Consider the following 25,335-nt stretch of genomic DNA (forward strand, 5'->3'; position numbering starts at 1 on the left):
ATCCCAGCACTTTGGGAGGCCGAGGCGGGTGGATCACGAGGTCAAGAGATCGAGACCATCCTGGTCAACAAGGTGAAACCCCGTCTCTACTAAAAATACAAAAAATTAGCTGGGCATGGTTGTGTGTGCCTGTAATCCCAGCGACTCAGGAGGCTGAGGCAGGAGAATTGCCTGAACCCAGGAGGCGGAGGTTGCGGTGAGCCGAGATCGCGCCATTGCACTCCAGCCTGGGTAACATGAGTGAAACTCCGTCTCAAAAAAAAAAAAAAAAAAAAAATTAGCCGGGCATGGTGGCGGGCACCTATTAATCCCAGCTGCTTGAGAGGCTGAGGCAGGAGAATCACTTGAGCCCAGGAAGCAGAGGTTGCGGTGAGCCAAGACCGCACCACTGCACTCCAGCCTGGCCAACAAGAGCAAAACTCCATCTCAAAGAAAAAAAAGAAAAGAATGAAAGGAGGTACTGGGGTGGGGTGGGGGACAGTGAATGATGAGAAAGAATGAGAAGAAAGAAAATTATGAATACATTAGTGGGATTCTCAGGGGGATTAGCCTCAGGACGCAGGATCCCAAGTTTCAGTACTTGCATATGGGGCTCCAGGTGCGTGTCCTGGAAGCAGAACCCAGATGAGCCCACCACCTGCGGACAGGAGGAGGTGAAGATAGTGATCCCCGCAGGCCCAGGCTTTCCCCCTGTCCTGCGCCCTCGCCTCCAGGCTTGGACCTCACATTGACCATCATGGAAGTCTTCATAAGGTGATGTCCGCTAATGCCTTGGTCATAGCAAAGCTTTTTATCCTTGAGTGTAATCTGGGGTTGAAGGAGGGGAGAGGCAGAAATGAAGGACTAAGCAGGTCTCCCCAAAGACCAACAAACAGTTCAAATAACCCACAGCTGGGGCGAGGTAGGGGGCTGGTAGCACGGAAGGCCTCCATTTCCTACTCAGGAACAGGCTAACAGAGCCAGGTGCAGGGTGGCTCATGCCTCACACCTCATGAGGAGGTGTGAGGATCTCTTGAGCCCAGGAATTTGAGAACAGCCTGGGCAACATAGGGAGACACCCCATCTCTACAAAAAATAAAAAGTTAAGGCTGGGTGCAGTGGCTCATGTCTGTAATCCCAGCACTTTGGGAGGCAGAGGTGGGTAGATTGTTTGAAGTCAGGAGTTCAAGACCAGCCTGGCCAACATGATAAAACCCCATCTCTACTAAAAATACAAAAAAATTTAGCTGGCTGTGGTGGCGTGCACCTGTAATCCCAGCTACTAGGGAGGCTGAGGCAGGAGAATCGCTTGAACCTGGGAGGCAGAGGTTGCAATGAGCTGAGCCTGGGTGGCAGAGCAAGATTCCGTCTCAAAAGAAAAAAAAATAGCTGGGCACTGTGGCGCATGCCTACAGTCCCAGCTACTCAGGAGGCTGAGGGAGGAGGATCACTTGAGCCAAGGAGGCCGATAATGCAGTGATCACGCCACTGCACTTGAGCCTGAGCGACTGAGCAAGACCCTGTCTCAAAAAATAAAAATAAAAAACTTGCTTTGATCCCAACTTCCCACCAGGTCTCACCAAAAATAGCACCGAGTTGCGATTAATCAGGATCTCTTGCTTCACCAAGGCCTCGATGCAGCCCGGGTTGGCCAGCACCACGCCCACGTCCACCCTGGTGTGCGGTTGGAAGGCGCTGCCTGCTCTAGGCAGTAAACGGGGTTAAGGACTCCCTCACAGACAGGCCCCGCCCCTTGGACAGTGTCCCTGCCCCCCAGACGCCCAAATTCTGGGCAGCCCCCACCCCGCCCTTTGGACGCCACTCTGGCCCCGCGCACAGACCGAGTTCTGCCTGCGCACTGAACGAGCGGCCTTGCGCCGACAGGAAGATGGTGAAGCTGTACTCAGTGCCCTTGTCTAGAAAAATGCGCTCCGGCAGCTGGTACTCGGGCTCGAGGTTATAGATCTTTTCGTAACTGTCCATGTCAATGTACACGCCGCCCGCGCTTTGCCAGTTGCTCGCCAGGAAGAAGTAGTAATCCTGGGGTACAGGATGCGCGGGGCAGACTCAGCGCCGGAGGTGGGGGCACGGGGAGGGGTGACCGGGCGCCTCCCCTGGCCCGGCTCCCAAACAGCTCTGCCTACCTTGTCTTGTTTGTTGTTCTGCCACCAGCGCCAGGTGGGGTCGTGCACCGGGTCCGCGTACGGCTGCAGGGATCGCCCCGCACCGTGAAGGGAGGGGGGGCGGCGAGAGCCCCCAGGCCAGCGGCAGCCCCAGGCCCCCTCCTAGCCTCAGTGCCAGCCCCTAACCCAGAGCAGAAGATACACACCCCAGCCCGTCCCCAAACCCTGCTTTCAACCTGGCCACACCCCCAACACCCTCCCTTCGAAGCCCCGCTCAGGCCAGGCCCCGCCCGCAGACTCCCACGCAGGGTCCTCCGGCTCTCCAGTCCCACTGCGCTCCGCTCCACAGGCCTCGCCCTCTGAGCCGGCTCCGGGTCCCAGGCCTGCGCCGCCCGCCGCCGGACGCCCACCTTGTCGTATTTGGTGTGCAGCCAGAGCAGGTGGTAGACCAGGCCCTGGTAGATGGCGAGCGAGTTCTTGGTGTGGAAGCCCGAGCGCTCAAAGATGCTCGGCGGCCGCGCCCGGTAGCGCTCCTGGCGCGTGTATCTCTGTGGTCTGGGCAGGTTCCGCAGGCGCATCACCGAGAAGGGGCAGAGGTTGGTGAAGGAGAGCATCGAGTAGTTCCTGGGCAGCGGCAAGGGGGAGGCGGCCGGCTCTAAGCACCCCGCCCACGGGAAGCTTCCTCAGGCCTGTTTCCCATCTCTCCCACTTCCCGAATCGAATCCAGCCCCGATCTTCCTCCTCAGCGTCAGCTGGGGGCAGAAGCCTCTTGTTCCTCCTTCCACCCCAGCGCCGGGTCCCCGCCCCGACCCCAGCTGCCTCCCTGGGTCGCTCTGACCCACCCTCTGCTGGACGGCTACCGGAGGCATCATTATGGCATGTGGTAAAATCCGACCCTGCAGTCCTTTCCCTTAATTGCCATCCATAGCTCCCCCAGGACCCTCAAGATGAAGTTCAAGTTTCTCCCGATGACCACCAGGCTCACCTTGCCCCCCCCAATCAGGGCCTCTGCACAGGTGGTTCCCCATTTCTGGAACACCCTTCCCCACCTTATCACCTAGCTAATCCCTTCCTCACCCTTCTTGTCGCAGCGCTTACACCTCCTCCTCCTTGAAGCCCTCCCTGATTTACCCTCCCCTCTGGCTACGTCAGCCTCCTTCTCTGAGCTTCCATAAGTGCTGAGCTCCCACCATCACAGCCCCGAGGTTGTCACCAGGGTTGGCTTGGTCACCCCTCTCTCAACAATGGGAGCTTCAGGAGGGCAGTGCCGGGAGCCCTCAGACCCCCACCACCCTCTGGCGTCTTCTCACCCTTTCCTCTCCAAGTCATAGTAGTTGGTGTGCTGTTGATACATCAGAAGCTTCTCCACGGGCATGGGCCTCTTGACCAGCTTGCCCTCATTCTTGTGCATAAGGTACACCAGCTGCAGGGGGAAGGCAGGCCCAGGTGAACTGGTGTCAGCCCTCCTGGGGTGCCCCATGTCTCCCCAAAAGCCCCACCGGGCACCTGATACAGTTTGTTGTTTTCATAGAAAAGGGTCACCATGGTTTCATTAGATGCATAGAGAGAGGACTGCTGCATCCACTGTAAGCTGATGTGCACATCCCAGCCCCTGGACGGGAACAGCTGGTACACCCGGTAGGTGCCCTCCATGAGGTACCAGATCTGCAGGCATGACATCCAGATGTGCGTGTGAGGACCATGGATCCTCTGATCCCACCTCTCCCTCTGCCCAGTGTGGTGGCCCCATTGTTTGAAGGATGAGGTTTGGAAACCCACCTCCACTGGGACCAAGAGCGCCCCCCTTCCTTTTCTCTGGTGCCACTGGTCTACTTCCCAGAGCCCAGTCACCTCTGGTCCCGGCCCGCACACACCATGATCACTTTTTTTGTTCCTTTTTTTTCTTTTTCTTGAGACAAGAGTCTCACTCTGTCTCCCAGGCTGGAGTGCAGAGGCAAAATCTCAGCTCATGCAACCTCCACCTCCTGGGTTCAAGCAATTCTCCTACCTCAGCCTCCCAAGTAGCTGGGATCACAGGTGAGTGCCACCACGCCCAGCTAATTTTTTTTTTTTTGTATATTTAGTAGAGATGGTGTTTCACCATGTTGGCCAGACTAGTCTTGAACTCCTGACCTCAGGTGATCCACCAGCCTCGGCCTCACAAAGTGCTGGGATTACAGGCGTGAGTCACCATGCCCAGCTCATGATCATTTTTTTCAATGCTTTTGGTCTGTTTGGGTTTCTGGCACTGGCACCCTGAGCATCCCTATCATGCACACTCCCTAACAGTCGAGGTTCCTTGGGCTGAGACCACTTTCTTCTCACTCTTTGCAGCCTTCAGGGTCTCACCATTTCCTTGGACTCAGTTTCCCATCTCTGCACTGATACCCACCCCCATACACATCTGAAGGGAACCTTCACTCCTCTTCCTGAGCCACAACCTGGGGGATCCTCTCCACCTCCAAGATGTCCCCCTCCATGTGGGTCCTCCAGGAAGCCCTCCCTGCATGCACAACTCCCCAGAGTGGCCAGGTTCCCCTACTTCCATAGGTAGTATTTCCCCCATTATAGCCCTGATCGCTCTGTGTTCTCCAGCATGGGGGCAGGCACACAGTAAATGCTCAATATTTATGAAGCAAACAACCACACTGTGGGATGAAAGAGAGCAGCCTCTGAACATCAGATCATGGCTGTGGTCTGCGTGACTTTGGAGATGACACTTAGCCTCTCTGAGTTCCAGGGGTTTCAGCTATAAATGGAGCTTCACTGCCCTTTCTCAGGGTCCCCGAGGGTGCCCCCCCCTCAGTTCCTTTACCTTGACAGGGGGAAAAGAGAGGCCCCTGGGATTTGGGGGAGGGCAGAGAGGGTATGGGGGAGGGACAGGGCAGCCCACCTCCTCTGTCTCTGTGACTATAGCCATGTTCCCAAGGAACGATCTGGCTATATATTTGATGATCTGTTCCTTGGGGAAGTCTGCCAGGTAGATTAAGTTTTCCTTGTTAGAGCTGCAGGGGTAGAGACAGAGAGCTAGGCACATCCTGGACAGCCACTTCCCCCAACCCCAGGCCTAGTAACACGGGAGCCTCTTACTCAGTTTCTCCACTTTGAGGACATGCAAAGGAAATCCTAGCTCCTGACCCCCACCCCAAACCCTTTGAGAGTCTCCAGCTCCTCATCTGTAAAACAGGAGCATCGGGCCAAACTGGCAGTTTGCCAGCCACCCATGAAGGTGGCTCAGGAGCCCCTAGGTTCCTGAGGGGCAAGAAGGTGGCTGAGGCAAAGAGGATCCTGAACTGTCTCTGGAAAATGCTTGTCAAGGCTAGATGCGGTGGTTCATGCCTGTAATCCCAGCACTTTCAGAGGTTGAGGTGGGAGGATCACCTGAGGTCAGGAGCTCAAGACCAGCCTGGCCAACATGGTAAAACCCCGTCTACACTAAAAATACAAAAATTAGCTGGGTGTGGTGGCGCATACCTATAATCCCAGCTACTCAGGAGGCTGAGGCAGGAGAATCGCTTGAATCTGGGAGGTGAAGGCTACAGTGAGCCAAGATTGTGCCACTGCCCTGCAGCCTGGGTGACAGACTCCATGTCCCCCCAAAATCAAAAACAAAAAAAACCCTAGAAACTGTTCATCTATTACTCACACAGGCTGGGTCTTTAAGAAAAGGGCTCCCACAGCATTAGAATAGTGGCATCCCCTGGTTCCAGCGCTGATGACCCTACCCATGTGTTCCCCCACGGTCCTGATAACTTCTGGATCTGGGCATCCTCTGAAGGCTTGGTGAGACTTCAGAAAGGGTCCCCCCCCAAAGGTGCTGGGGAGACAGAGCATCCCTGGCCCGCCGGGGTGGTGGAGGCTCACCTCTGCAGAAGGAAGTTGCCCCAGATGAAGATCAAGTTGTTGTATGGGTTAAAGGAGATGCCCTTGGAGACCATCCGGGTGCTGGTGTAGGTCTCTGTCCCTAGGATCATCAGGAACTGCAAACCTCGAGCTGACCGGGGCAGAGGAAGAGAGGACACAAGCAGTGAGGTGGGGGTCACCTGGACCCCTCCTGGCCTATAGCCACCCTTAAGGCCACCTCTACCTTCCCCCCTACCGTCAGGAACAAATTCTGGGACTTCGGAAACAACGGTCATTTCATCGGTAGCTACAGATGGGGAGAACACAGCAAAATCTCCTGAGGCCCTGCACTTTGAAAACCTGGAGCTGGAGCAAGTCGTTCGCTTCTTGGCCTCCTGCAAAACCCTCCAAAGAGCTTCCCATCCAGGTTTGCCAGTGCTTCGAGTTTTTCTTTTCTTTTTCCCCCTGACACAGGCTCTCACTCTATTGCCCAGGCTGGAGTGCAGTGGTATGATCTCAGATCACTGCAACCTCTGCCTCCTAGGTTCAAGTGATCCTCCCACCTCAGCTTATGGAGTAGCTGGGATTTCAGGCACGTACTACCACCACACCCAGATAATTTTTGTTTTTCTGTTTTGTTTTGTTTGACATGGAGTCTTGCTCTGTCGCCCAGGCTGCAGTACAATGGCGCCATCTCAGCTCACTGCAACCTCCACCTCCCAGGTTCTCCCAGCGATTCTCCCGCCTCAGCCTCCCGAGTAGCTGGGATAACAGGCACCCGCCATCATGCCCGGCTAATTTTTGTGATTTTAGTAGAGACGGGGGTTTCACCATGTTAGCTAGGCTGGTCTTCAATTACTGACCTCAGGTGATCCACCTGCCTCAGCCTCCCAGAGTGTTGGGATTACAGGCATGAGCCACCGCGCCCAGCCAATTTTTGTATTTTTTGTAGAGATGAGATTTCGCTATGTTGCCTAGGCTGGTCTTGAACTCCTGAGCTCAAGCAAGACGCCCACCTTGGCCTCCCAAAGTGCTGGGATTACAGGTGTGAGCCCCGTGCCTAGCCCTTTCGAGTTTCTTCAAGTGAATTATAAAAAGGCACTGCCTTTGAGGGGAAACAGTCCTGTTAAGGCACGAGACTTGTCTCCTCTGACCCCTTGGTTGGCAGTTTTGTGCAGTGCACAGCCTGTACAACTCTACATGGTGGCCCTATTCTCACTGCAGGTAAAATAAAATCTTCTCATTGTGAGTCACAGCATCCTTTCGGATCACCAAACCTATACTCCGTCCTCCACTGCTACCCCTCATCCAGGAGTGACATAGGTAATCTCACCCTTCCTCTGTCTGCTGGGCACAGATCCCTCAGGAGGGCATGCAGTTCACAGTCTGGGCTCCTGCCCCTCTGCACCCCGCCCTCTGCGTCACCCCGATTACCTCTGTTGTAGCTGATCACCATGTAAATTTTACTGCCTTCAATAGATCCAGTCTCCACCAGCAGCAGTACGGTCTGTTCGCCCGCAATGTATTCGGACCAAATTATGCTACAGGTGTTATCTGAGAGAGAAAAGGGCAGTCCAGGGCCACCCCAGGGCCCAGTAGCCTTGGTCCTGTGCTGGCTGTGACTCTTCACATAATGCTCAACCCTCTCTGAGACACTGCCCATTTTTTTTTTTTTTTTTTTAGATGGAGTCTCGCTCTGTCACCCAGGCTGGAGTACAGTGGTGTGATCTTGGCTCACTGAAACCTCCGTCTCCCGGGTCCATGTGATTCTTCTGCCTAAGCCTCCCGAGTAGCTGGGACTACAGGCGCCTGCCACCACACCTGGCTAATTTTTTTGTATTTTTAGTAGAGATGGGGTTTCACCGTGTTAACCAGGATGGTCTCGATCTCCTGACCTCGTGATCTGCTCCCCCGCCCCCTGGCCTCTCAAAGTGCTGGGATTACTGCCCATTCTTTCCCATGACAACTGCCGCCTTCCCCTGCTGTTATGCACCCTCAGTCCCCCCAGCCTCCCGCCACAGACCCATCGGAGGGATGAGTACCTGCTATCTGCTGGCACACAGACCAGTGCTTGGGCAGCATCTCAAAGGACACCTGGCCATCTGCAGAGCAAGGTGGAACTCATGTTCAGGCCCTCTCCCTCCTGTCCGGCAGCCCATCAAGCCAATGCTGATTGTCCTCCTCATGCCTCTCAGCCCCTCAATCCTTGGGATCTCGTTCCCTGGCCTTGTCTCACTCACACCTGGCCTATTAGACCATGTCTGTCTCTAGTCATGGAAATTGGCTCAGGTCTGACCATGTGACCCACATAAGGTCAATCAGAGTTTACTCTGGGACTTGTGTTAGAATTAATTGGAAACGAGCTGTCTTCATTCTGTTGGCGTGACTCAGACTAGTAGCTGACTTGAGTCTCAAGTTTTGAGGGGCCAGCTTTAACCTCCAATGGAGGAATAGCTACCTGAAAATGGAGGCAAATGATAGGAGCAACAATAATAAACCCTTTGTAACGCTCACCATAGCCCTAGTGCTAAGACCTTTACAAAAAATTTAATCTTTATATCAACCCAGTGACCTAGATACCAGTACTACCATTAGCCACATTTTGTAGGTGAAGAAAACGAGATCAGAGAGGTCAAGTTACACATCCAAAGGCACACAGCAAGGGTGTGATGGAGCAGTCTCTCTCCAGAATCTGTGTTATAATTAATTACCATGCCTCACTACATTACCAAGAGATGGAGTCCTGATGACATACCCTGTGAGCCCCTGGATCCAGCCATACCTGAAGTTGAACCTGTCTTTTCATTTATATAAGTCATCAAATTCTTTGTGCTTAAGTTATTATCATTATGATTATTGAGACAGTCTCACTCTGTTGCCCAGGCTGGAATGCAGTGGCATGATCTCGGCTCACTATAACCTCTGCTTCCCAGTAGCTGGGACTACAGTGATTCTTGTGCCTCAGCTTCCCAAGTAGCTGGGACTACTGGTGCATGCCACCACACCCGGCTTATTTTTGTATTTTTAGTAGAGATGGGCTTTTGCCATGTTGGCCAGGCTGGTCTCGACCTCAGGTAATCCACCCACTTTGGCCTCCCAAAGTGCTGGGGTTATAGGCATGAGCCACCATGCCCCGTTGTGCTTTAAATATCTTTGAATTGGGCTTCTGCCATTTTGTGTTTTTTGGGTTTTGTTGTTGTTGTTTGTTTCTGAGACAGTCTCACTCTGTTGCCCAGGCTGGAGTGCAGTGGCCTAATCTCGGCTCACTGCAACCTCCTCCTCCTGAGTTCAAGTGATTCTCCTGCCTCAGCCTCCCGAGTAGTGGGATTACAGGTGCCTGCCACCACGTCTGGCTAATTTTTATATTTTTAGTAGAGACAGGGTTTCAACATGTTGGCCAGGCTGTTTTTGAACTCCTGACCTCAAGTGATCTGCCTGCCTCAGCCTCCCAAAGTTCTGGGATTACAGACCTGAGCCACTGCATCTGGCTCTTCTGCCCTTTAAAACCAAGTACATCATGAAAGATACATAACAGCCACCCAAGCCCTACCCCTACAAACACATCCCTCCACCACCACCACCACCGCCGCCCTCAGCCTGGGGCCCTCCTGAGGGCACATGGTGAGGAGCGAGGGCCCAAGGTTAGGATCCTTGGAGGTAGGAGGGTATGGAGGGGTCCCTGGGGCTCCCAGAGGTCCCCACCCTTACCTGTGATGGTCCCGAAGTGTAGAAAACCCTCATTCTTGCCCATGGTAAGGGCCATTACATACTCAGAGCCATTGGCAGGGAAATGCGCAGGGCACAGCTTCTTGATGCACTCGCTGGCCAGGACACGAACCCAGCTGCCTAGGGAGGCCAGCATGGGGCTTCAGATCCAGGTGGCTGGGCCTGCGGCCTACGCCCCCCACCCACGTTTCCCTAGCTTTAGTGAGTCTGTTATCTGCCCTCTCGTGCTGAAGCACTTGTTCAGGGTGGTGTCAGGGGCACCTGGCAGGGGGCACCTGCTGCCTTTGAAAAAAATCCTCCTTGCTCACACTCTGTCCACGAGGGTCAGATTGGGCTGATCCCTCCCTTGCAGTCCCTTGGCCACAGCGATTAGCAGGTGATCAAGCTGGGCAAATCAGAGGCAATTCCAGCTTGCAATCAGTAACAAGATGCTCTTTTCTGGGGCTTCCGAGGGGCATAAAAGTCTATAGTTGCTGGGCAGGGGCCAGAGTCACCATGCCAGGCACAAGGTGGTGACTGCTTAACCGTGACAGTGAGCCCCTGGGTGCAGCCATTCCTGAAACCAACATGCTCCTGGGCTTTTCAGCCATGGAAACCAATACACACCCCTTTTCTTTGGCTTAAGCCAACTTGAATTTGGTTCCTCCCACTGTCAAAGTGCCCCAAGTAAGAGAGAAAGCAAAACTGCTGGGAACATGCATTCACTCATGACATGTAAGTTACAGTCCAATTTCCGGTGACTCTGTAAGCTGACAGTTCTCACTAAGATTGGGGGGGAACTAGAAGAAATAGGAGAGCTTTGGTATCATTTAAAAGATGAAATTGAATCAACAGCCTCTCTTTTTCCTCTCTCTCTCTCTCTTTTTATTCAGACTCAGTCTTGCTCTGTCTCCCGGGCTGGAGTGTAGAGGCATGATCTCAGCTCACTGCAACCTATTTCCTGGGTTCAAGTGATTCTCCTTTCTCAGCCTCCTGAGTAGCCAGGATAACAGATGCTCACCACCACTTCCAGCTAATTTTTGTATTTTTAGTAGAGACGGGGTTTCACCATGTTGGTAAGGCTGATCTTGAACTCCTGACCTCAAGTGATCCACCTGCCCTGGCCTCCCAAAGTGCTGGGATTACAGGCGTGAGCGACTGCGCCCAGCCCCTTTGTTGTTGTTGTTGTTGTTGAGACAGAGTGTCATGCCGCACAGGCTGGAGTGCAGTGGCGCAATTTCGGCTCACTGCAACTGCCGCCACCCAGGTTCAAGCAATTCTCTGCCTCAGCCTCCCGAATAGCTGGGATCACAGGTACCTGCCACCACGCCTAACTAATTTTTAATTTTTAATAGAGACAGGGTTTCATAACCTTGGCCAGGCTGGTCTCGAACTCCTGACCTCATGATCCACCTGCCTCAGCCTCCTAAAGTGCTGGGACTACAGGCATGAACCACAATTTCTGGGTTTGTTCTTTTTTTTTTTTAATAAAACAGAGTCTTGTCTGTCGGCCAGGCTGGAGTGCAGTGGTGCGATCATAGCTCACTGCAGCTTCAAACCCTTGGACTCATGCGATCCCCCCATCTCAGCCTCCTGAGCGGTCAGGCGTGAGCCACTGCAGCTAGACTCTCTTTCTCCTCTCAGATGAGCTTCCCTTGAGGTTTTGCTGTCTGTTTCTCTCTCCTGCTCTGACTTTCTGACTTCCCATGCCCCTCTCCCTCTGACTTTCTCTCTCCCAGTCTGATCTCTCTTAGCATGTCCTTCTGCCATCGTGTGTGTGCACATGACCCTCTGCGACCTCCCTTCACTCTCACACCCCCTCTTCTCACGGCTGGCTCACAATTTCCAGGAGGGTCTGAGTGGAAGCCTCATACTGGCAAAAAAAGGGCAAGGGAAGGTCCATTTGGGGTAGGCAGGGATGATTCAGGGCCTGGGCAATTTCCTTTTCCCCCACCCCACCCACGGCAATTCCCGTCCCAGGGGCCTTCAATGGACAGGTTCCCTCCCCAGGTGTGGGCCCCGCCACGGCCCGCTCACCACTGCCGCGGTTGCTCTCGTGAAGCGTGGTATAGGTGCCTGTAAAGTAGTAGACCAGCTGGTTCTGCCGAATGAAGAGGGTGCTCTCGGTGGCAATGGTGTCATAGATGGTGGCGGTGAAGCCAGAATGGGGGCAGTAGACGGAGCCCACCCAGCAACTGTCAATGCTGAGCTGCAGGGGAGCAGAGGCTAGTGGTGAGCAGGTGGCCTCAGCCTCAGCCCCCATGTCCTGCCTTTAGGGGAAGTCCCTGCTCTGACAGCTGCTTGGGAGAGACAGACAAAGCTTTCCCGGGGCACTCTCCCTGCTCACCCTGCAGCAGCGCCTTGGTAGCCAAACTTCCCCCATAAGGACCAGAGAAGCAGGTGACCCAGGCCTGAGCCAGTTCAGGCTTCGTGTGCCCCTGGAGTTGGGCAGTGCACAGCATGCTCAACGGCTCTCAGTGGTCCTCGTGCCCCTGGCTACATACAGTCAGTGTTATACCCACACAGATACAGCATCCCATGCTTGGCCCAAAGGACGTTGTTTTTTGTTTTGTTTTTGTTTTTGTTTTTTGAGACAGTCTTGCTCTGTCGTCCAGGCTAGAGTGCAGTGGTGCAATCTTGGCTTACTGCAACTTCTGCCTCCTGGGTTCAAGCGATTCTTCTGCCTCAGCCTTTCAAATAGCTGGGACTACAGGTGCGAGCCACCACACCCAGCTAATTTTTGTGTTTTTAGTAGAGACGGGGTTTCTTGGCAAGGCTGGTCTCAAACTTCTGACCTCATGATCCGCCCGCCTCGTCCTCCCAAAGTGCTGGGATTACAGGCATGAGCCACCATGTCTGGTCTTCTTCTTGTAGTTTCTAAGTGTGGTGATTGGGTTTTCACCCTCATGTGAGATGTGCCTCCCTCAAACCTTGTTATAGTGTCGGCCCATTGCCTGTCTGACATGAAATAAAAACAAACTCAGTGTTTATTTCAGAGTGATGGAAATTTTTGGAAGTAGATAGTGGTGGTGGTTGCACAACATTGTGAATGAACTAGACGCCACTGATGTTCACTTTAAAAGTGAACGTGGTGGCTCACGCCTGTAATCCCAGCAGTTTGGGAGGCCAAGCTGGATGGATCACCTGAGGTCAGGAGTTCGAGACCAGCCTGGCCAATATGGTGAAACCCCATCTCTTAAAAAAAAAAATAAAAATAAAAAAGTAAAAAAATAAATAAATAAAATAAAATGGTTAAATTTATGGCTTTCACCTCAATAAGCTAAAAAAAAAAAAAAAGGAACTAGAATTTGGATACCTGAATTCAAACTGAACTTGTTTTCATTCCTGTGAATATTAACACCTTCTCTATGGCCAGGCATGGTGGCTCATGTCTGTAATACCAACACGTTCGGAGACTGAGGTGGGCAGATCACTGGAGGTCAGGAGCTCGAAACCAGTCTGGCCAACATGGTGAAACCCCATCTCTACTAAAAATACAAAATTAGCAGAGTGTGGTGGTACGTGCCTGTAATCCCAGCTACTTGGGAGGCTGAGGCAGCAGAATCGCTCGAACCCAGGAGGTGGAGACTGCAGTGAGCTGAGATCGTGCCATGGCACTCCAGCCTGGGCAACAGCAGCACAACTCCATCTCAAAAAAGAAGTAGTTTGTGAAAACTGGCCAGGCACAGTGATGCCAGCACTTTGGGAGGCCTAGATGGGAGTTTGAGGAGGGCAGGAGTTTGAGACCAGCCCGGGCAACGTGAGACCCCATCTCTACAAGCAATTTTTTAAAATTAGCCAGGTGTGGTGGGACATGACTGGAGTACCAGCTACTTGGGAGGCTGAGGCAGGAGGATCATTTAAGCCCAGGAGTTGGAGGCTGCCATGAGCTATGATGGCACCAGTGCCCTCCAGCCTTGGTGACAGAGCAAGAGCCTGTCTCCTGAAAAAAAAATAAAAAAGAAGAAGTTTGTGGAAATTGAATAACATCTGAATAGACTTGGCTCAGAACAGAGAAAGCTGGACAGACAGATGGTCCACAAACTGAACGAATTACACAGAAGCAGAGCCAGAGGCGGTCAGGAGAATACTAATCCACATGGGATCCTCAGAAATTGCGAATAGGGCTTTTGATCTTTACAGCAGGAAGTTAAGGCAATCTTTTTTTTTTTTTTTTTTTTTTTTGAAGGGGGTTTTTTCTTTCCCTTTCAGGCTGCAGTGCAGTGACATGATCTTGGCTCATTGCAACCTCTGCCTCCTAGGTTCAAGCGACTCTCCAGCCTCAGCCTCCCGAGTAGCTGGGATTACAGGCACCTGCCACCATGCCTGGATAATTTTTGTATTTTAGTAGAGACAGGGTTTCACCATGTTGCCCAGGCTGGTCTTGAACTCCTGACCTCAGGTGATCCGCCCACCTCAGCCTCCCACAGTGCTGGGATTACAGGTGTAAGCCCCTGTGCCCAGCTCTGGGTGCACTTCTTAAAGCCAGTTCTCTGGGTAAACCAACCTGGCTTAGCATTCTGCCTGCAGCTGCACTAATTCCATCATGCTTCTGTCAAGGAAGCCGAAAGATCCTTACTTCAGACACTCCCTCCCTATTCTGGGATAATATAGGCTCTCAATGCCTAATAGGAAAGCCTTGGGCAGAGACGTATATTGCAATGCAGAATCTTCCAGAGTGTAGAAGGTAATGGTACAGATATACCATTGGTTATGGAAGCTATTAACTTTTTTTTTTTTTCCTCTGAGACAGGGTCTTGATCTGTCTCCCAGGCTGGAGTGCAGTGGTGTGATCATAGCTCACTGCAGCCTCAAGGTCCCAGCCTCAAGCAATCCTCCTGCCTCAGCCTTCTGAGTAGCTGAGACTACAGGCTGATGCCACCACCCCCAGCTAATTTTTGGTAGAAAAGGGGTCTCACAAGGGCCGGGCGCGGTGGCTCAAGCCTGTAATCCCAGCACTGTGGGAGGCCGAGGCGGGTGGATCACGAGGTCAAGAGATCGAGACCATCCTGGTCAACATGGTGAAACCCCGTCTCTACTAAAAATACAAAAAATTAGCTGGGCATGGTGGCGTGTGCCTGTAATCCCAGCGACTCAGGAGGCTGAGGCAGGAGAATTGCCTGAACCCGGGAGGCGGAGGTTGCGGTGAGCCGAGATTGCGCCATTGCACTCCAGGCTAAGAAACCAGAACGAAACTCCGTCTCAAAAAAAAAAAAAAAAAGAAAAGGGGTCTCACTATGCTTTCCAGGCTGGTCTTGAACTCCTGCACTCAAGCGATTCTCCTACCTGAGCCTCCTAAAGTGCTGGGATTATAGGCGTGAGCCACTGCACCCGGCCAGAAACTAACTATATCATCCTCACAACAATTCTATGAACAAATATAAACATTACTCCCATGTTACAAATAGGAATCTGAGGACCAGCCAGGTCGTTGAACTGCCAGGTCCAGGGTCAGGCAGCCAGGAGGTGGCAGAACCAGGATTTGAACCTAGGCCCTCTGGCTGTAGAATCTTGTGGTTTTTTTCTTCACGCTATCTCCCTCTCATGGGGACTGGTGTGCCTTTGGGGACCTCTTCTAGAGCCCCGGGCCCCTACTCTATTTCAGGGGCTGAGGCCCCGCCCCCTCCAGGAGGCCCCGCCCACCACCTGCCCCACACCACTCACCTCCACTAACGAGTGTTCCTCGAAGCTGGTGTCAGTCATCAGGACATACTTCTCATTGGGAATGCCACCCAGGATAAGCACAGGTGCCTGGTCCACAGTGTACCACAGGGGCCTCGATGAGATACCCACAAAGTGCTCAGGTGTCAGGCTGTAGAGCTGCCAGGGAGGGACATCAATACTCTGGTCACTTGCCTGTGGCTCCATCACATGTAGGTCTAAGGCCTGATCTGGACCCACAAGACCCCACACGATTTGTCCTCCTCACTTCCCTGACCTCATTCCTTACCATTCTCGCCCTCGCTCGCTCTCTCCCGGCCACATGGCCTCTTCTCTGCTTCTCAGACCTCCCAGGCACATGCCCACCTCAGGGCCTCTGCGCTGTGTCCCTTGATGAAACGCCCTTGCCCTAGTATCCATGCGATTCTCTCCTTGGAGGCTTTACTCAGCCTTCTCAGCGAGGCCTTTCTTGACCATCCTATTAAACACTACACTCTCCCTCGGCACAGACCCAACTCCTGTCGCTCTGTTCTGTTTCTCCCCAGAGCACTTACCACCCTTTAACCTACTATGGAATTCACTTGATTTCCACGTTTACCAGTTTACCATCTGTCTCTCCCACTAGAGTGTCAGCTCCAGGAGGGCAGAGATTTGGGTCTGTGTGTTCACTGCTGTGTCCCCACGATGCAACAACATGTGCTCAGTAAGTGACTGCATGCATGAATGGATGAATGCATCATGATTAACAATATGGGTACAGGCCTGGCATGGTGGCTGGCGCCTGTCCTCCTAGCACTTTGGGAGGCCGAGGTGGGCGGATCACTGAAGTCCCAGAGTTTGAGACCAGCCTGGGCTACATGGCGAAACTCTGTCTCTACTAAAAATACAAAAACTGAAGTAAGAGGATCACCTGAGCCTGACAAGGTCAAGGCTGCGGTGAGCCGAGATCGTCCCATGGCACTCCAGCCTGGGTAACAGGGTGAGACCTCCTCTCTACAAAATATAAAAAAAAATTATTAGCTGGGCACAGTGTCGGGTACCTGTAACCCCAGCTACTTGGGAGGCTGAGGCAGGAGAATTGCTTGAACCCGGGAGGCAGCGGTTGCGTGAGGCGAGATCATGTCACTGCACTCCAGCCTGGGCAACAGAGCAAGACTCTGTCTCAAAAATAAATCAATAAATAAATAATTTTAAAATTAGCTGGTTATGGTGGTACATGCCTGTGGTCCCAGCTGCTCGGGAGGCTGAGACAGGAGGATTGCTTGAGCCTGGGAGGTCAAGGCTGCAGTGAGCCATGATTGCACCACTACACTCCAGCCTGGATGACAGAGCAAGATCCTGTCTCAAAAAAAAAAAAAAAAAAAAAAAAAAATTCACACCTATAATGTCAGCACTTTGGAAGGCTGAGGTGGGTGAATCACTTGATGTCAGGAGTTTGAGACATCCTGGCATAACATATGGCCAACATAACAAAGCCTGGTCTCTACTAAAAATACAAAAATTAGCCAGGCATGGTGGCTCATGCCTGTAATACCTGCTACTAGGGAGGCTGAGGCACAAGAACCACTTGAACCCGGAAAGTGGAGGTTGCAGTGAGCCAAGAGCCAAGATCACGCCCCTGCACTCCAGCCTGAGCAACAGAGTAAGACTGTGTCTAAAAAAACAAACACATGAGTCAGGCGGATAGCTTCAAGTCTCCTTCCATGCTAAGAGACTATGGGAAAATGGTTCCATCCCTTTGGGACCTCAGTTTTCTCCTCTTGTTTACAATGGAGTATGTGAGAGTACGTCCCCTCGAAGGGTCACTGGGGAGGAGGTTACTGGGACCTTCACCCGGGGCCTGGCATGAAGTTGGATCTGCCACTTGTCTGGGAAGTAACCAGGGCATCAGCCCAAGACCCAGCCCATTGTTTTCCCCTGCGCAGACCCCCTCACCTCCTCCCCCACAGCGTACACGATGTTGTTATCTTCGTCTAGCTTCAGGAAGCCGTTGATGTTCACGTGGAAGCTAGCAGCAGATGCATGACAGGCACAGGTGAGGCTCCAGTGTCAGGAGCTCCCCAGCTTATGGCTGCCTCTCCTCTCCCCATTCTCTGTCTTTGGTCTCCCACTGGCTCCTCTGGGGATCCTGGGGTGAAGAATTCCCCCGGAGTCCACCCCAGCCCCAGGCTTGGGAAAGGGTACCCTTTATCTTGAATGAAGGTCCCCAGGCCATTGCTGCTGATGTCCACGTGCATGATCACGCTGCCATTCTTGATGGGCATGGGTGTGTACCAGCTCATGCTACACACTTCCTCTGCCATGCATTCCTCTGAAACTGAAACTGCTGGGGCCTCTCAATGGCCAGTTCCAGGCCCCAGACCACACTGGGATCTCCCCACAACTCCCATATCCACCTCCATGCCATGGGTCCCACTGGGGTCTCTGTGTGGCCCCATCTAGGCCATGGAACGTGCTAAGCAACCTTCCATACCCTCGTCAGATCATGGCCCCAGGGAGGTCGCCAGCAACCCCCACACCCCTGCCAGGCTGCGATCCCCTCCCACCTTCCCAGGCCCACCTTTGCTGCGGAAGGGGGCAGCCTCCATCTGGATCTGCAGCTGCTCTATCTTCCAGCGGTAAAAATTGACTGGGGACTGGAAGGTGACCAGCACCAGGGGCTTTAGCCCTGTCAGGTGGCCCATGCGCACCAGGTCCTGAGAGAGCTGAGGGCGAGATGGCCCCACAAGTGTGTCCTTATGGTGGCCTGTGGGTCCCCTTGCCTTGAGTCCACCTTGAGCAGCCTGTCTCTCAGGCTGGCCAGGGCAGCACACTGTCCACCCTGTGATGGTCAGAAGGCGTGGTCTAGGTCTGGGGCTTGGATGGGGGATGGGCCAGCACAGGAGAGGGGCAGAGAGGTAAGGGGCTATGGAGGGAGTTGGAGGCCTTCCTGGAGGAGATGACACCAGAGCCAGTGTCTGCAGACAGAATGTGCATGTATGGAATACACAGGGAAGGGTAGCATGGGATGAGCAAAACTGTGCAGTGGGGAGGGATGCTGGGAAGGGGGAGGGGTGCTAGGAAGGGGAAGGGTGCTGGAAAGGGGGAGGGATTCTGGGAAGGGGGAGGGATGCTAGGAAGGGGGAGGAATGCTGGGGAGAGGGGAGGGGTGCTGGGATGGGGGAGGGATGCTGGAAAGTGGGGGTGCTGGGAAAGGGGAGGCGTGCTAGGAAGGGGGAGGAATGCTGGGAAGGGGGAGGGGTGCTGGGAAGAGGAAGGGGTGCTGGAAAGTGGGGGTGCTGGGAAGGGGGGTGCTGGGAAGGGGAGGAGTGCTGGGAAGGGGGAGGGATGCTGGAAAGTGGGGGTGCTGGGAAGGGGGTTGCTGGGAAGGGGAGGGGTGCTGGGAAGGGGGAGGGGTGTTGGAAAGTGGGGGTGCTGGGAAGGGGGAGGGATGTGGCACCCAGGATGCTGCTTTCCATCCAGGGATACCCAGTTCTATGCTTTAAAAAAAAAAAATTAAGCTGGGCGCGGTGGCTCACGCCTGTAATCCCAGCACTTTGGGAGGCTGAGGTGGGCGGATCACCTGAGGTCAGGAGTTCGAGACCAGCCTGACCAATATGGTGAAACCCCATCTTAAAAAAAAAAAAAAAAATTAGAGAGATGAGTTCGCACTACATTGCCTAGGTTGGTCTTGAAGTCCTGGTCTCAAGTGATCTGCCCTCCTAGGCCTCCCAAAGTGCTGGGATTACAGGCATGAGCCACTATATCCAGCCTCTTTTTCCTTCTTCGAAAATTTGTGTCTGTGTGTGTGTGTGTGTGTGTGTGTGTGTGTGTGTAAATTTCCTTGATGATTTAGAAGGACTATCTTCAAACCAATACAAATATTTCATACATAATACCTGGCCATTTTCTAACCAATTGAGTACAGTTCACCAAGAAATACATTACATTTGAATAGTCAAGACATCACATAATGAATTAGGACATAATTAAAATTTGTTTTAAATATTTCTTTGAGGGAGAGGATACCATACTTCTACTCAATGAAGAGAAACATTTTTACAGCCTAGAGGTCTTTCATTTGTTTAGCACCTACCATGCCATGGAGTCACAGGGAATAGGTTCCAGTGGCTCAGGCTCTTTCCCACTGGTTCTCATAAAGAGTGCTTCTCTGGGTGGAGCAGGCTCGCACTTCAGTTGAACCCAGGTAACTTTTTTTTTTCTTTTTTACTTTTCTTTTTTTTAACTTTTTAATTTTTTTATTTTTAAAGATGGGGTTTCACCATGATGGCCAGACTGGTTTAGAACTCCTGACCTCAGGTGATCCACCCACCTGGGCCTCCCAAAGTGCTAGGATTACAGGCGTGAGCCACCACGCCTGGCCTTATTTATTTATTTATTTACATTGTTTATTTTTATTATTTTATTTTATTTTATTTTAAGATGAAGTTTCACCATGTTGGTCAGGCTGGTCTTGAACTCCCAACATCAGGTGATCCGCCCGCCTTGGCCTCCAAAGTGCTTGGATTATAGGCGTGAGCCACCACGCCCGGCCCAAATTGTTTATTTTTCACATGGGACAGGGTCTTGCTGTATTGGCCAGGTTGGTCTTGAACTCTTGGCTTCAAGCCATCCTCCAGCCTTACCCTCCTAAAATACTAGGATTACAGGTGTAAACAACTACACCTGGCCTTGGTTTTTTTTTATTTTATTATTTTGTTTTTGGGGTTTTAAGAGATGAAGTCTTGCTCTGTTGCCCAGGCTGGAGTGCAGTGGTGCCATCACAGCTCACTGTGACCTCCACCTCTTCAGACTTCAGCAGTACTCTTGCCTCAGCCTCCCAGGTAGCTGGGACTACAGGTACCATACCACACACGCCTGGCTAATTTGTTTATTTATTTATTTATTTTTTTTTTTTTGAGACGGAGTTTCGCTCTTATTACCCAGGCTGGAGTGCAATGGCGCAATCTCGGCTCACCGCAACCTCCGCCTCCTGGGTTCAGGCAATTCTCCTGCCTCAACCTCCTGAGTAGCTGGGATTACAGGCACGCGCCACCATGCCCAGCTAATGTTTTTTGTATTTTTAGTAGAGACGGGGTTTCACCATGTTGACCAGGATGTTCTCGATCTCTTGACCTCGTGATCCACCCGCCTCGGCCTCCCAAAGTGCTGGGATTACAGGCTTGAGCCACCGTGCCCGGCCAATTTGTTTATTTTTTTGTAGAGACAGGGTCTCCCTGTGTTGCCCAGGCTGGTCTTGAACTCTTGGGCTCAAGCAATCTTCTCTCCCCGGCCTCCCACAGTGCTGGGACTATAGGCATGAGCCATGACACCTCGCGCGGGGCTCCTTTCAATCCTGTCCATTATACCTGTCCCTAGCCCTGCCTCTGAGTTCCCATTCCAGAGGAGGAGCTGCTGGTGGGACAGGGACCTCCTCCCTGTGAGGAGGACAGCAGCAGCTAACACCCTGGTCCTGTGCCCCATCATCTCCTGCCTGGGCAACGCAGCAGCCTCCTCCTTGTCACCCTACCCCTGCCCTGCCCTCCACACAACAGGAGGGAGCTGGTGAAGGCCAGAATCAGATCATGTCCCTCCTCTGCACAGGGCCTTCTCAGGCTCTGTCTCACTCAGAGTAAAAGCCAAGTCCTCACCATGGCCCATCAAGCCCAAAAAGCCTTCCCCCATCACCTCCCTGACCTCTGTCTCCCACACTCCCTCCCACTGACTCTGCTGCAGCCACACAGCCCTCTTCACAGTTTCTCACACCTGCTGCCCTCTTTCCTACCTCTGGGCCACTGTGCGGGCTGTTCCCTTGGCCTGGAATGCTTTGCCTGGCTCTCCTCACAGTCGCCACTTTTCATCATTTGAGTCTCTGCTCAAGCCTCTTCAGAGTGACCTTCTCCAGCCTCCTCCACTAAAACAGTGCCCCCTTCTTTCTAACATATCACCTCATTTTATTCTTCGCATTTACTAATATTACTCTTAGAAATTCTTTTACGCCAGCCTCAGGCAACATAGTAAGACCCTGTCTCTACAAAAAAATTAAAAGTCCACTGGTGTGATGGCTCAAGCCTGTAATCCCTGCTATTTGGGAGGCTGAGCCAGGAGGATCACTTGAGCCCAGGAGGTGGAGGCTCCAGGGAGCTATAATTGAGCCGCTGCACTCCAGCCTAGGCAACAGAGCAAGACCCTGTCTCTAAAAAAATAAAATCATTATTTCATTTTTAATGCATTTACTTGCTGATTATCTGCTTCCAGGGTCAACTGAATCCACACGAAAAACCTGACCATTTTATTCACCATTGTATCACCTGCAATAAAAGGGGGGCCTGATTCATAGTGGGTGTCAAGTGAACAGAAAAAGGTATTATTCCCACATGGAGCCTTTTCTATGAGCCAAGTACTGAGCATGCTTCACACATATTTAATCACTGTATGATTGTTATCATACCCTTGTTAATGATAAGAAGCTTTGGCACAGACAGGTTAAGTAACTTGCTTGAGAACACACAGCTATTAGGTGCCTGACTTCAGAGCACAAACAGTTAACTACAGACAAAACAATTTAGAAAAAGCGGAACAAAATGGGAGAACTCATTTGAAAACTTACTACAAAGGTACAGTAATTAAGACTGTGTAGGACGGGCATAGTGTCTCATACCTGTAATCCCAGTACTTTGGACGGCCAAGGGGGGCAGATCACCTGAGGTCAGGAGATCGAGAACAGCCTGGCCAACATGATGAAACCCCGTCTCTACTAAAATACAAAAATTAGCCAGGCGTGGTGGTACGCGCCTGTAATCCCTGCTACTTAGGAGGCTGAGGCAGGAAAATTGCTTGAACCTAGGAGGCCGAGACTGCCGTGAGCCGAGATCAAACTACTGCACTCCTGCCTGGGCAACAAGAGCAAGACTCCATCTCAAAAATTAATTAATGAAAATAAAAATAATGACAAGGTCTGTCTCTGTCACCCAGGCTGGAGTGCAGTAGCATGATCACAGCTCCCTGCAGCCTCAACCTCTTGGGCTAAATATGATGCTCTACCCTTAGCACTTCTACAGGTGTGAGCCATGCCCAGCCAAATTCACCTAGGCTAGTCTTGAACTTCTGAATGCAAGTGATTCTCCCATGGTGGTGTGGTGGTGCACAACTAGTCCCAGCAATTCAAGAAGCTGATGAAGAAGGTTCACTTGAGCCCAGGAGGTCAAGGATGCAATAAGCCATGATTTCACCATTGCACTCCACCCCGGGTAAGAGTGAGACCCTGCCTCAAAAAATAATAATAATGGTGAATGTTATGGTGTGTGAGTTATATATATGATAAAGTCCTACTCATAGCTTTAAAAACATGGAACAAAAAAGCTTACTTGAGCACCAGCCAGGTGCCTGGTGGGTTACTGAGAACTGTACATAGATAGCCTTCTTGAATTCTTAAAGCCACCAGGGCTGAATGGTGCTACTGCTATTAAAATGTTAGGCCGGGCGCGGTGGCTCAAGCCTGTAATCCCAGCACTTTGGGAGGCCGAGGCGGGTGGATCACGAGGTCAAGAGATCGAGACCATCCTGGTCAACATGGTGAAACCCCGTCTCTACTAAAAATACAAAAAATTAGCTGGGCATGGTGGCACATGCCTGTAATCCCAGCTACTCAGGAGGCTGAGGCAGGAGAATTGCCTGAACCCAGGAGGCGGAGGTTGTGGTGAGCCGAGATCCGCCATTACACTCCAGCCTGGGTAACAAGAGCGAAACTCCGTCTCAAAAAAAAAAAAAAAAAAAAAAAATGTTAAGAGATGGGGGCTGGACGAGGTGGCTCATGCCTGTAATCCCAGCACTTTGGGAGGCCGCGTGGATCACATGCGATCAGGAGTTTGAGACCAGCCTGGGCAACGTGGTGAAACCCTGTTTCTACTAAAAATACAAAAATTAACAGGGCATGTTGGCGCACCTCTGTAATCTCAGCTACTCCGGAGGCTGAGGCAGGAGAATTGCTTGAACCCCGGAGACAGAGCTTGCAGTGAGCCAAGATCGCACCACTGCACTCCAGCCTGGGCAATATAGTGAGACTCTGTCTCAAAAAATTAAGAAATAAAATAAAAAAATTAAAAAGTTTAGTCAAAGATGACTGCCAAAAAGAAGGAAAAATTTTTTAAAAAGTTAGAGATGGGGAAACCGAGGCTCACAGAATGAACCTATCCCTTCTGCACCCACTCACCTTTTGGTTGCAGAGGTAGTTGATCTTCAGGTAGTAAGGGAAGCCCATGTATATCTGCAAAGAGAGGTTAGGCAGCATGTCCAGAGTTGTGTGGAGTGGGGATTCAAAATCCCTGTGATTCGCTTGACCCTGGTTCTCTCACCTCGTTCATGTCGACGGGTGAATCCACTAGCGTCTGAAACACCTTGCTCACTGTGTCCATGGGCTGTTGCTTAAAGAAGCGGTTTTCCACGCCATCCTCGCCTACCATGTTAAACTCGTTCAGGACAACATGCCAGGTGCATCCCTGGAAATCCTTGAGAGCCCACAGCCTCCGTGACGCCAGCAGCACTGCCAGCAGGGCCCACAGCACCTGCAGGACTCGGACTTTGGGCCACGCATGACCAGCAGGGAACATGGCTGAGTCGCACAATAACGTGGTTAGAACCTGGAGAACGCAGGCATCAACACCCACGCGCAGGCCACCTCTCTGGACCCCACTTCTAAGATTCCACCTCCCCTCTGAGCCTGGTACAGCCCCTGCCTGCTCCCAGCCATGCCCAAGCTCTTGCTCCTGGTCCTGCCCCTGCTCTTGCTCCTGGCCCCGCCTCTGACCGTACTTCTAGTCCCACCCCTGCTCTTGCTCCTGGCCCCGCCGCTGACTCTCGTCGGTATCGCACCTCTGCCATTGCTCGGGGCCCCAGCCCTACCAATGTTTCTGACCACAGCTCTGCTCCTGTGCCTCGTTCCGCCTTGCCTCCATGTCTCTTCCTTTAACTTTGTCCCATCCTTGCTCCTTGCTCTGCACCCTCTCTGTATTCCACTTTTGCTCTTCTTCACCTGGTCTCGGTTTCTATTTGTCGCTTTGACAGTCCCCCTCCTGTATTCCCCCCTCCTACTCCTACCTGCAATCGCACCCGTGTACTTCCACCCACCTCCACACTTCTCTCGGTATCGCCCCTTTCTCCTCGCCCGGGGTCTGCCCAGGGGCTGGGTACTATACCTAGTCTCGCCCCTCTCCAGGCCCCGCCCCTTCTCTTGCTCCCCGCCCGGCCCAAGTTTCGTGCCCGGGGCTTGCTCGGTGCTCTCTCTGCTTCCGCTCCTGGCCCCGCCCTTGCTCCTCCACCTCGACCTTGTGGACCCGTCCCTTCCCCGGGTTCTCGGCGATTGGTTCTTCCCGCGCCGGCCCCTCGCCCCGTCCCGCCCTCTGGCCACGCCCCTCCTTCTCGCCCCGCCCTTTGTCGAAGAAGACTGTCTCTTCGCCTCGGGATTTTTCCTTGCCCTTCGCTCTCTCCTCTCCCCACACCTTCTCCTTCCACGCCGGCACCACCTTCTTGGTCGGCACCTTCTCGAGTCTCACATTCCCCTCGTACCACGACACCTTCTTGCCCCACTTCTCACCCTTTCTTCCCATGCCATTAACACCTGCCTGCTCTATATCCCGCCTCTCCTACCGCGCCCCGCCCTTCACCCTTCGCGTCTGGCTCTCCCTTTCCCTCTGCCAGTTCCCACGACTCACCTCTTTTCCCTGTTTCTCCCGTTCTCCCCCCCTCCTCCCCTCTCCTCGCTTTCCTAGCCCCTCCCCGTCCCTGGCATCCCCCCGCCCCGGGATGGCACCGCTTTTTCTCCCCGGCCCTGTGGTACCAGTCACTTGGTTAAAACCGGTCAACGGTCTCTCCGCCGCAACAGTCCCGTTCCTTTTGCCCGGTCTCAAAATGGCCGCCCACACTTCCACAGCCTACTTCCGCCTTTGCTGAGGCACGCCGCCTCGCACGGTGTCTCCAAGGTAACGTGTAACCCGAAGGCGCAGAGGGCCGGGGGCAGTCTCAGCACTCAGAGCGCGGCGCGTGGTCG

The 25,335-nt window shown here is 52.7% G+C and overlaps 1 protein-coding gene and 1 non-coding gene across 4 annotated transcripts in view; one reads left to right on the plus strand and one right to left on the minus strand.

Moving 5' to 3' along the window:
• Window positions 1-23,995, minus strand: part of CATSPERG (cation channel sperm associated auxiliary subunit gamma) — a 31,413-nt gene extending 7,418 nt beyond the window's left edge. The window contains exons 1-21 of one of the 3 annotated variants that reach the window (XM_032248904.1): window positions 23,645-23,995; window positions 23,503-23,556; window positions 17,872-18,016; window positions 17,496-17,628; window positions 17,247-17,319; window positions 15,315-15,470; window positions 11,688-11,859; window positions 9,654-9,791; window positions 7,988-8,047; window positions 7,380-7,499; window positions 6,202-6,252; window positions 5,967-6,096; window positions 4,996-5,107; window positions 3,609-3,767; window positions 3,413-3,525; window positions 2,513-2,726; window positions 2,124-2,186; window positions 1,821-2,019; window positions 1,560-1,678; window positions 727-807; window positions 581-637 (exon numbers count right to left, since the gene is read on the minus strand). In XM_032248904.1, the coding sequence (XP_032104795.1) occupies window positions 581-637; window positions 727-807; window positions 1,560-1,678; window positions 1,821-2,019; window positions 2,124-2,186; window positions 2,513-2,726; window positions 3,413-3,525; window positions 3,609-3,767; window positions 4,996-5,107; window positions 5,967-6,096; window positions 6,202-6,252; window positions 7,380-7,499; window positions 7,988-8,047; window positions 9,654-9,791; window positions 11,688-11,859; window positions 15,315-15,470; window positions 17,247-17,319; window positions 17,496-17,628; window positions 17,872-18,016; window positions 23,503-23,556; window positions 23,645-23,899 (2,604 nt within the window). In that variant the 5' untranslated portion in view covers window positions 23,900-23,995. Of the gene's footprint in view, window positions 1-580; window positions 638-726; window positions 808-1,559; window positions 1,679-1,820; window positions 2,020-2,123; window positions 2,187-2,512; window positions 2,727-3,412; window positions 3,526-3,608; window positions 3,768-4,995; window positions 5,108-5,966; window positions 6,253-7,379; window positions 7,500-7,987; window positions 8,048-9,653; window positions 9,792-11,687; window positions 11,860-15,314; window positions 15,471-17,246; window positions 17,320-17,495; window positions 17,629-17,871; window positions 18,017-23,502; window positions 23,557-23,644 lie in introns of all 3 variants that reach the window. The other 2 variants (XR_004260106.1, XM_032248905.1) reach the window with 2 other exon arrangements.
• On the plus strand, window positions 12,513-12,614 carry LOC116530978. Its single transcript, XR_004260203.1, has one exon. It is a non-coding gene; the product is annotated as a small nucleolar RNA U13 (small nucleolar RNA).
• Window positions 23,996-25,335: the final 1,340 nt, after the last annotated feature.

The sequence above is a fragment of the Sapajus apella genome, unplaced genomic scaffold (assembly GCF_009761245.1).
Source record: "Sapajus apella isolate SASKATOON/1434 unplaced genomic scaffold, GSC_monkey_1.0 scaffold68, whole genome shotgun sequence".
NCBI lineage: Eukaryota > Metazoa > Chordata > Mammalia > Primates > Cebidae > Sapajus > Sapajus apella.